At 34.4% G+C, this 11,787-nt stretch overlaps 1 protein-coding gene across 1 annotated transcript in view; it reads left to right on the forward strand.

Moving 5' to 3' along the window:
* UCHL5 (ubiquitin carboxyl-terminal hydrolase L5) overlaps window positions 1-11,552 on the forward strand; it is a gene marked incomplete at its 5' end in the record, with an annotated part of 17,669 nt that extends 6,117 nt beyond the window's left edge. Inside the window, 8 exons of the mRNA XM_009698305.1 lie at window positions 3,221-3,346; window positions 3,433-3,494; window positions 3,580-3,710; window positions 5,321-5,384; window positions 6,413-6,515; window positions 6,984-7,097; window positions 8,972-9,070; window positions 10,936-11,552. Of these exons, the coding sequence (XP_009696607.1) occupies window positions 3,221-3,346; window positions 3,433-3,494; window positions 3,580-3,710; window positions 5,321-5,384; window positions 6,413-6,515; window positions 6,984-7,097; window positions 8,972-9,070; window positions 10,936-10,980 (744 nt within the window). The remainder of the gene's footprint in view (window positions 1-3,220; window positions 3,347-3,432; window positions 3,495-3,579; window positions 3,711-5,320; window positions 5,385-6,412; window positions 6,516-6,983; window positions 7,098-8,971; window positions 9,071-10,935) is intronic.
* Window positions 11,553-11,787: the final 235 nt, after the last annotated feature.

Consider the following 11,787-nt stretch of genomic DNA (forward strand, 5'->3'; position numbering starts at 1 on the left):
ACAGATAACTTATAAAAAGTAAAATGAACTTGCAACACATCTAATCAAAGTCAGAAAGAGATTTTCTATAACTGAATATAAATATAGGAAGATTTTATCTTTATTCCAAAGGAATAAAAATAAATAAATAAAATTAGATAGGGTTTTTAAACAAGAAGTAAATTTCAGAATTTTGTCCTAACGCTGAATTTTTCACATTGAGCTTTGTAAAGCCAACTGTTTTGTAACATTGGGATGCTCAGTAAGTGAACTCCAGAGATTTGCCAGTTGTACTACTAATTGCAGCACAGGGTTGTCCACAGCTTTTTGAAAAACAAAATAAATAATCCATCAGATAGAGAATGCAAGTCAAGAACTTAAAGTGCTTCAGCCTTAAGTTGATCCAGAAACTCGGACTGGGTCTTTAGGGAAAGGTGTGTGCTTATGAAGTTATGCATCTTAATTAAAGAGTGTGCCAGAGTAGCCTATTCAAGTGGTTCCTTTGTCTGTTTTAAGCTAAGCTTCACTTGGTGATACAGTAATCTCAGGTTTTTTAAGATCATCTCACTAATGTGTGTATATATTATTATTTTTCTCTCAAATATTATTAAACACACCTTGTAATTTTGCTAGCAAAATCTTTCAAATATTGGTGTCTGCTTTAAGTTGGAGTCCTAAATATTGATCGATCAAATGTCTCACCAGGACTTCCTGGACAGACTGACACAGGCAAATGTTGGGATTTCTGGACAAATACAGAAAATCCTCTTAAGTTTCCTCAAGTCAAAATAAAAATCTTACTGGGACAGCCTGCATATATTGTCATGCTGTCTAAATGCAGGAAATGTTTTCCGCCAATGCTGAGACACTTTTAAGTAAGAAGTACATTGGAAATTAGGGTAGATGGGTATCCTGACCAGTTTCTCTTTCTCGGAGTCACTAGCTTGTGTGTATAGCAGTGCTGGACTGGCTGTATTCATTGATAGGATGCTGTGCCCACATGACAAATAAACCTTGCACTCGTCTACATTTGGTACTGCAATCACCTCCTCACTCTGTGCTCTTCACGCTACCCTTGAACTGCCACTAGCTAGGTAGCTCCTTCCATCTTGGTAGTTCTCTCGTGTCATCTAGATCCAGGAACACACTGTCTTTTTATGTGTTATCGCCTGCACTTGCTTCTGTTCCTCTTCTGTGGGACTATTCTTGCTGCCTTTTCCTTACCTCCTGCCTCTCGTTTTCTGAAGAGTATTTGTAATTCTATAATGTATTTCCATTTCAACAGCTGGGGGCTGCTGGTCTTAAGATCTGCATCTGTTGCATATTGTGTTCTAGCAGTAAGACAGGGTTGTTTAGCTGGTCTTTATACGCTTAAACAGACTCCTCGTACGGTGGGTGGAATACAAAAATGTATTTATGCTGAAAGGCAAATACTTGATGAGACCACAAATTCCCTGCCGAGTTTTGAATTTTTTCTCCTATTTTTGCTGTTATTTAAAGCTCCTGTGTCCAGCTGATCCAACACAGTATCTGTGTTGATCTTGCCTCTAGGCACAAAATCTCTCTTAATTTCACTTCCCTCTTTTTGAAGCCATTATTGGGTTAGCAGTCTGCCAGAGCAACTGATTATTCCATCTTGGTTTTACGGTAAAAATAGTTACCACTTAGTGCTGTCTCTTCCTGTACTGTCCTGTATTAGTTACCATTTAACAAGTGCAGTTTGCTGTAGTGACCCTTCCTTCATGGTAATAGCACTGTTCTAATAGTTCTTCACCACAGGTGTCTCTACCTTCTTTCTCCTTTCTCTATCAGCTTAATTACAATGTTTGTAACCACTGCTTCAGGTTAGCCCACTCTATTCCACTTAGGATCTTCCTGCTTTCATCCTAGTACTGCTTTTACAACTGTCTCTGATACCATTCTCTAGTCATATCTTGGAGATTTAGTTCTTGGTTCTTTTTCTATGTTATAGTATTAATTCTCTTGAATCATGTCATTCTAGTTAGTAGTCTGTGGTTTTTAATTTTTCTTCTGCTATTCATTATTTCACTGCCCTTGACGGATTTTCCTTCCATGTCCTTTATTTTGTAATTGCGTGAACTCTAGCCTTAAACTCCTGTACCTGCAGTTCGCTTAATTTGAGTTTCAGTTGCTGCAATCTATTCTGCATGTGTAGTTGACTCCCTTGATTACCATTTAAGTCAACTAGATTGTATTTTTCTTAAATTAAGAAGTGCTTTATCATCTGCACTATACAAACATAATTGGAACTGAGAATACCCTGAAGTGTATAAAATGAATATATGATGTGGCTTAGAGTATTAACATAGTAGGTTTCCCTTTGTTAGGGTCTAGCTTTGACTGTAAAACAAGTTGGCTGGGTTTTTATATTTTTTTTTTCTTTATCCTTTCTTGTTGGAAGTGGTTTCACATTCACAGCCCTGAACTAATTTTATTTTTTTAACACAAAATCAGCATCCTCTCTCCTAGTCCTAAGGTTTAAGTAGCATTTTCAATTGCAAAATAGTCTCATAGACTGAAGGTACGTTATTTTTCCTAGCCTATAGCTCAGTGAGGAAAAACTGCTAATATGAAGTCTTTCTTGTATTATGGCTTTGTAACATTTGGTTACTGTGTTTTCAGTTAAATCTCAGATTATATTTAATAATCCTTGTAGTATCTCTCTTTCTTTAAATACTGTATTTTAGTTTGGGTATTACTAAGCAACATTAAAGACATGGCTGTAATATGAAGGGCATTGTTTATATTTTCTAAAAATGGAATATTTAACACCTAAGTCTAAGGAACTTTCTCTCTTTGAGAGAGTTGACTCTCTTTCTTAAAACCATAGGTATAATAATGTAATTTGGACAGCTTGCTTTAAATAGTACTTTATTTGTTTTTCCACTGAGATCAGAGGGTTCCTATATTTCTTCTATGTCCTTTATTAATCACTTGAGGGAGGTGGTGAGGCAGTAGAATGACAGAGTTTCTAAGTAGAGGTGTGAAATACCAGTTTTATCAATGAATTGTATATGGCAGCCATCCAGTGTTCATTTTATTAGTCTCCTACAGGAAGGGCTTTTCTGTGGCTACTCAGACTACATGTCCTGCCTGTTTTACAGTGAAGTTCTGATATGAATCAGCGTAGAAAGTGTGTGTTTGTAATGAAAACTGTTGCCCACCTTAAAGTAAATTATTATCACCAGTACTGAACCAGGTTCTCAACACTTTTTTCTAGGTAATTAATAATGCTTGTGCTACTCAAGCCATAGTAAGTGTGCTATTAAATTGTGCTCATCAAGATATCCATCTAGGAGAGACTTTGTCAGAATTTAAAGAATTTTCACAAAGTTTTGATGCTGCGGTAAGTGCCTACTATTTTCTGTATTTTAAGTATTATAGTATTATATCTACGTTGGCTTACAGTTTAATTTTGTTACTTAATTTCAGATGAAAGGTTTGGCACTAAGCAACTCTGAAGTGATTCGGCAAGTTCACAACAGTTTTGCCAGGTAACACGTGTTTTAAATCTAGGCAAAATTTGAGCAAATCCTTTTTCATCTTTTTTTTTTTTAATAATTTTTATTTTCTTTGCAGACAGCAGATGTTTGAATTTGACGCAAAGTCTTCAGCAAAAGAAGAAGATGCATTTCACTTTGTAAGCTATGTTCCTGTTAATGGGCGGCTATATGAACTAGATGGCTTAAGGGAAGGACCGATTGATTTAGGTAATACTCTCTATTTTTTCTGAACATCCTTCGTTTTAAGAATAGCTTATTGAAACAAATTGGTTATATGTTATAGAATCAAACCAAGTTATTTATTAAAATAAAGCGTATCTTTAAATAGCACATTAAGAAAACTTTAGACTCGTACTTCTTTGCAGTCATTTATTTTTTTTGTCTGAAAATGCAGTTTTCTTCCTGCTTCCTCCACATTTCTGATTCTCTCCTTTCATTCAGTAATCAAATGAACAGGCCATGGAATCCAGTGGGCTTCTAATACCTTAATAGTTTTGTTGCAGGAGAGGAGTTTACATAACCCACTTCTTGTGGATGTTTGCTCTCCTTACATGAGGAAATATGTTGTTGTTCAGAGCTGTCTAGCAAAACCTGGTAAATTTATGTTATCTTTTTGGATTTCATTACCAATAGCTTGCAATTCCTTTTGCTAATATTTTTCCTCACATCTTCCTTTTTGTGGTATTGTCACCCAAACAATTCCTGTAGCATGTTTTCAAAGCTGATTTCTTTTCCAGGTTGTTTATAAACTATCCATTTATTTTATTGTTTGTGTCTTCTATGAGAGCATGTATACAGCTGACTCCATAAACTTTTTATACATTATGTGGCTAATGTTTATGCACTGCCCTATTTCTTCTTAGATAGCAAATATTTTCCCAATGGCTTAAAAAATAATAACTGCTTTTAGTGTAGTTGTATTTTCTGTAAGACTTGTTCCTGTTTTGTCTTGTATTATTTCTTAACTTGTGGTATATCTGCCATCTTATGTCTTGAAAAGCTCTACAGTGGCTGTCATGTGTCTGCACTTTCTTCTGAGTCTGATATAATCTCAGTATGTTCCACACTCCGTTTCCAGAGTGTTTTCCCAATTTTCTTGACGATTGCTTTTATTTTTAGGCTTAGTAATGGCTTTCTGCTAAATCTCATCTTTAGCCTGGCTAGAGAAACTACACAGTCTGCAGACCTACCAGTAACATAACTGTTATGGTCACAAGAGCTTTAGTCTCTTCATTTGCTTTAAGGTCTTGAAATTGTTAGAGGCATTATTAACTTAGAAAATCACCTTTAGTTACTCTCTTGTTTATCTTAAAATCAAGTTATCTATCATATATCCTTTTATATTTTTTTTTTGTGTCTGATTTCTTAATACTGTGTAGATGCAATATAATGTTAACTCTTTATTTTGTCTGGATGGAACAGCTGTATCTATCCATACTTTTTTCTTTTGCTGTCTACTTTTATGATGTCATGCCAACTAATTTCTTTTGTGTCATTAAAAAAATCTTACATAACCTAGTTTTTTCCTCCCCTGTTGTTTCTTATTATCAACAAAATAAACGTTCGATGCTTATGCCCTTAAAATCTAGTTTTGCTCTGTTGCTTTGGCCAGTATGTTATCTAAATATTGCTATTAAGAAATGGGTCTTCTACTTCCTGGAAAAAAAACTCACCTGAGTAATTTGAGACTGCAGTAGCCAAGGAAAAACTTGTTACATACTCTGAAGTTGCTGCATAAGCCTGAATTATACAAGTCTTGAATTTGCAATAAATTTTGCGAAGAAGATTAATTTTTTTCTTTGTGTTTTTTTTTCTAGGTGCATGCAATCAAGATGACTGGATAAGCGCTGTACGGCCTGTCATAGAGAAACGTATACAAAAGTAAATGGTCATGATGCTTTTAAAATATAGCACTTTATATATAGTTTAAAAATTCCTTATTCTTAATTTCCTTCAATTAAGGGCTTTCAGTTCAATTTCTAAGGAATGACTCTTATCATCATTTTTACGTGCATATCACTGTGTGACTTCAGAACCTATTGCTCAACATGAGCCAAATGTGATGATAGGTAAATCTCAGATACACTGTGTTCCTGCATGATTGATCAGAGTAGGCATCTGTGTAGTGAAGAGAGATCCTACTAGTACTCTGAAGAAGGAAGAGCAAGATTATTAACTCTGTTAGGTGTATGTCTTTGCAAGTGAAAACTGAGTGCCATTACCATGGATGAAGTTTGGGTGTGCACTTGTAATTAAAAATGTCGGATAATAACTTTATCCATACAGTGGGTAGTTACAGTGAACGAGTTTTCCTTTGGTATGTAGCTTGTTCTAGAGATTTAAGCTAGAAAAACATACTATAGAAGTTTTCCTACTTTGTAGCTCTGATCCCAAACTGCAGCCCTAAATGTGTTTGAAAATTATTTTCTAAAAATGGCATAAAATCAACTTCATTTCTAACTCTTTTACTGGAAGACTTTTTTTTTTGATAAACAGAACACTACTACCAAATCACATTTGGAGTATTTAAACTCTGAAAGGCCTGCTAGTCTCATTGTTGCATCTACTCATCACATTATATGAAGAAGTCTCCCACTTTTTCTAACAAGTAACAGTATTGAGGAAGTAAAATCGATTGTGTGCAGTAGTCTTGTGGCAGTTTTGTTGTCAACTGTATCATGTGTTTTCTTTTTTGGACAGTTTCAATATTGATTTTTTGTGACCACAGACAGGAATAGTAATATCTTGGGAGAGGAGGTTATTAGGAGTTAAATATGGGGTTTTTTCCACAAAATGCATTCCCTTATAATGAAACTGTGGAGGAGGTTTTTGAGTTGTCATGTTAATGATTCATTTTGTAAGTGTGTTTTTGGGTTTTTTGTTTTGGTTTTTTTTTGTTCCTCATTTAGATACAGTGAAGGTGAGATCAGATTTAACTTGATGGCTATTGTATCTGACAGAAAGATGATATATGAGCAGAGGATTGCAGAATTACAGCAGCAACTTGCAGAGGTAGGCCATGGTATTTAAATTACTGGAGTAGTTCTCTGATAATACTTCTGTGTCTTCACGTTATTATTCACTTCTTTTTTTCCTTGCTCCAAATGGGGTATCACTAAAAAAAGCAGAGAGGGTTTACTACACATCCATCCAGCACAGTGGAGTGCTGTGTGGATGCACTGATGCGGCTCTGGTTAGTTCCGAGTGAGCTAATTTGAGCAGTCGGTACAGTATGACCATGTCATTGTGGCTCCCTGTCTTGACTAATTTGCTGTGGTAGTAGAACTATTCTTTTCCTAGTACCTGAGCTAATCTGCTAATAACTAACTGCAGAAATTCCTTGAATCTTCCTATAACTGTAAGCAAAACTGAATCTTTCTGTGATAGAAATACTCGTAAGACAAGATTTAATTTAATTAAAAAAAAAAGTTTAAAAAATGTGATAACATCATCCATTTAACTTTTCCTGTTTTGTGGAAGGAGGAGCCTATGGATACAGATCAAAGTAGTAATATGTTAAGTTCTATACAATCAGAAGTTGCAAAATACCAGATGTTGATTGAAGAAGAGAACCAAAAATTAAAAAGATATAAGGTAAGTAGCCTTTGCTTTTCTGGTTAAACTATTGGAAAAGTTGTAAGAAAAAGCCAGCCTTTATATCTATGGGAGGCTGTTGTGATTAATCTGAAGGAATTGGATGGATACTAGAAAGACAATGTTAATGTAAATTCATGTTGCATTCCTGAATTTATAGGTTAATTACCAGTTTGCTTCCTTTTAGCATAAGGCTTACAAGTCAGTTTGTAATGGTATCTAGCTCCCTTTGTTTTGCTGCTTTTTTGTATCTTTCTCACTTTAAAATATTTTTTTGAGCACAGTGAGTTCTAGAACTCCTACAAAGAAATCGCTTTATGTGCCCCAGAAGTCTGATCAGCCTTTTCTCACTAGAGTTGCTAACTAGACTACTATATGTAATGGTGGCCTCTTAGTAAGTAGGATTTTTTGTTTGTCTTTGCTAGAAGGACTTTGATGTGTTAGTTGTAATTGTGAGTGTTCACATAAGCACTTCCAGCTCTCATTGTCAGTAATGAAGAATGTTGATGCATCAATTGATAATGAAGGCTAATCAGGAGATTGTCAGCTTTGTGTGTAGATTCATTCTGTGTTTGCACATACATCTCCTAATCTGACATATAGGTACTTGCATAGCTTTTAGTGAAGCAGCTCTCCTAGGGTACTCAAATTGTTCTGTTGTTATAGTTAACCTGCTGTCTTTTCCTCTGTGGGAAGCAGTGAAGGCACAATTGGCATGTTCAGCATTTTCCTAAATAAGTACTTTATGTGTGTGCGCACTGAAAGCATATCATTCTTTGAAATGACATGTGGTATTAATGAAAATGAGATATGGGAAAGTTTCTCTGAGACCATCACTTGCAACTTTTTTGATATTTCCCTAATTCTTTTAAAAAAAAGGAGAAAAAACTGGGTAACCAAATTTTTTTGTGTGTGTTTTTTTGTTTGTTTTTTTATTAATCCCTTAACCTCTTTTGGAGAGGGTATAGAAAGTGGCTAGATTTAAAAATAAGTTTTAAAATAAGTTGTATATATCAAAAGATAAACGAAAGAAATTTCTTAACTAGATTTTGTGTTTTTTCACTTAAAATGAAAGAAGTGTTTTCACTAGTTTCTAGAAGGTACAAATCAAGACTTCAGTAATTCTAATGATAATTTCAAATATATTTCTACAATACATGTGTTAAGTTGTGAAGTGTTATTGTTATCTGTCTCTGAAGGAGTGTCGCTACATTCTGTAGCAAGCATGAGAGTAAGCAAACAAAAAAAACACCTTTAAGTTTCTAATTGTGTGTGGAAATATTGTGGAAAATGCTTAAAAACTCACCTTTTTTTTTTTTTCTATGTTAGGCTATCTACTTGGGGTCTATGGAGGTTATTCCTCTCAGTTGAAAAACCAAAGAGTCTCCTACCTTTCTGAAGGATTAAACCATTGTAGAAGCTGCGAAGTGTTTAGTATAACAGAAATAGTTATGCTTTTGCGTTATAGAAATATTTAAGTCCTCAGCCTAGGCTGAGGCCACAACTACTCAAGGGACTGTAAAAATACATAGGTGGAACTGCAGTTTAAGTTGAGGGAAAAAAATAAGTTAATAGTTTAGATAACAGTACTGTTACAGCAGAGGCTAAACTATATAACCTGCTCAATCCTTGAGGGTTTTTCAGCTAGTATGACCAAAGACAGTAAGGAGAATTTGTGCTTTAAGCAGTAAATCTATCTGGCATAGACTTTCTCAATGTGTGCTTAGAATTTTATTGCTTCGACTTTATTTTTAGTTGGCTGAAATTTAAAAAAGAACTCCAGTTCTTGGCAGGGGACGACGACAAAACAGGGATGGGAAAGATCCCTGTTTAACCATATAATAATTGTGTTAATGCTTTTAATTTATTTTTAGATTGAAAATATTAGAAGAAAACATAACTACCTGCCTTTCATCATGGAATTATTAAAGACTCTAGCAGAGCACCAACAGTTAATACCATTAGTAGAAAAAGTGAGTATTTCCTATCTGAATTCCAAGAAACGGTATATTACTATAGTTCTTCATACCTTCTGCTTAAAATTAAAAATGCAATCATATATCTTGGAAGCGTAAATGGCAAGAGTTTATTTAAACCACTATATTCTGGTAATATTGCTAGTTTACCTGATAGTCCCTTGCAGTTCTAAAGAGGTACAGTTCCAGTGGAGACTGGATATTGTGGGACGAACCAACTTTGCACTGTTATGCAAAGGCAAACTGTATCTCCCCTTTGATAACCTAAACAAATTTTTATAATGGTGATATAGGAAGAGGCAATTCAATAACAGCTAAATGATCATATTATGGGGCATAAGATGCTACGATGCAAGAGACACATGATTTGGGCTTATCTACATGGGAAGTTAAGTCCTATTAAAATTGTGATGTGTAGCTCCAGTTAGTAGGTGATACTTTCCCATACTATCTTCATACCCCTTTTTGAACTAGAGATTATTTAAATGTATCCTTACACAGATGCGTATGTACAAGATTGATCGCTTTTGCCAATGTGGACTTGTTAATACTGTTTTGATGATTTATCTGGCTGTTAACACTAGATGGCAACCTTTGCACAGAGGTGGTGGTGATTTAGGCAGCTAGAAATTTGTTCTCTTAATTTTCTCTGTTCTTACACTCATTTACTGGCTCATTGTTTTCCCCTTTTTAAGATGTCTAGCTATTAACATTGGTTTATTATTGAGGTTTGTATTAAGGTTTGTTTATTAAAGTGTATCTGTCACTTTGGCAAGGTTATTAGGCTGTATGGCTAGTCAAGTACTTGAATTGTAGTAAGATCAGTGCTGGCTTGCATATCTATTCATGTGCCATAGACAGTATCCCTAATTTTGACCTCACACTGAAAAAGAGTCTCGATATTATTATAGTGAAAAAAGAGCTAAATATTATTTAATGAGTACATTCTTTAGCTGAATTTACTTAGGAAAGTAAATGTAAATGTGTGCAGGCTAGTAGTTTATAAGATAGTAACTTTTGGATTCAGTTTTTAATCTTTCCTTCTTTGGGTAACTTGTGGAGTTTTAATCCAGTTTCATGTTAATAGAAGTCAAGATTTTACAAGTGAATTTCCAGTGGACCTGAGTGGCTGGTGATAACAGATCTTAATTCTAACTGACTGAATTGGATCTAGTTCTGTTCAGTAATAAGTGGTCACAAGCAGCAGTCTGATTCAGAATGAACGAATGTTTTGACAGAAAGATGGCTAGTATTGCATCTGAATTGTCCCCTATTCTCACCTAATCTTTTTTCACTGAATTCATAAGGAAGAAAATGCTAATTCACTGTCAATTTGAACTATCTATCAGTGATACAAGTTACATGAGAATCTGTTTGTGACTGTCTTCGTGGGTTTTTTCCCCACTCTGCTCTTTTGCGAAATCTAAAGAACTAAGATCTTGGTTGCTTCAGAGTTTAACTTGTGATAATCAGTATATCTGAATGCAGTGTTTTCTTCTGACCTAAAATGTTTTTATTAGGAAGAGTTCTTTCTATGTTAAATGAAACGAAGGTTAAACTATGTTTTAAATAGTTAAAAATAGTGCTTTTTTTGACCTCTCCATTTCCTCTATGGAAGTTACCTAATCTTGTATTTTCTTTTGTATTATATATTTAAACCTATACGTACTCCTAAAAGGCTTTATATATGAACCTATTAAAATAGTAGTAGGATAATTCTGAAGGGTCTAGATTTACATTTAAAATGTCTCTTTCTACTGCATATTTTGTTGAGTGTTCAGAAATGTAATGAGTAGTCATTCAAAACTCAAAAAAGATCTTTGCCTTATTAGAGCTTAACTTCATCTCCCTTTGTTTTCTAGGCGAAAGAAAAACAGAATGCCAAGAAAGTTCAGGAGGCTAAGTGAAGATGACTTTGCAAAATACATACAATTATGTGCTTCTGAAACTATTTTCATGACAACAAATAAAAGTTTTCGTAAACTTTAAAATTTGTCCAGCGCACGTTTGACAATTGTAACAGTTTGTCTTGTACTGTATGCACGGGTCTAATTTTCTTCCTTCCCCTGCATCTTGTGCATGTAGTACTGCTAAGTAATGTTTAGGGTTCTCATGGTCAAATTCAGTATTTAACAGTCTATCTGATTTCTGAAAGCTTGGGAAGTGGACTTAAAAATGTGCAAGGAAAATGTACCCATTTTGTCCCACTTGAATATATGATAATGATGCAAATGCCAGAGTTTAAGTATAAGCATGAGCTCTCTTTGCTCATCCCTACTAACCATTATAATACTATCCAATTGTTCAGTGACATACCCTGTGTTTTTGTTTTTATGAAGTATGTGTCTAATTTTTTTACAAAATTGAAAGGTATGAATTTAGCTGTAGAAATGTTTGCAAAGACCAATGTATAATCTCAGAAGATCTGCATTGCTTTAGTAGAAAAGATAATAAATATTCCCATTTTTATTTTGGCAAACTTTCTTCTGTGGTATTTTATTACTGGATAAGATGACTAGGATATGTATTGGAGGTCATCAACCTTGTGGCTTTGAGTATATGCAGTCTAAATTTGGGTTAGAAAAAAGGCACACAATTGTTATGAGGAGTTAATATTCTTGAATATAAGGTAGTACTGTTCTAGAGTATGTTAAGTTTAAATCTTTAAAATGATGCTTTTTAATTGACCTTGGGAGGTATTTTAATATAAGAAA

Source organism: Cariama cristata, unplaced genomic scaffold (genome assembly GCF_000690535.1).
Source record: "Cariama cristata isolate BGI_N322 unplaced genomic scaffold, ASM69053v1 scaffold26000, whole genome shotgun sequence".
Lineage (NCBI taxonomy): Eukaryota > Metazoa > Chordata > Aves > Cariamiformes > Cariamidae > Cariama > Cariama cristata.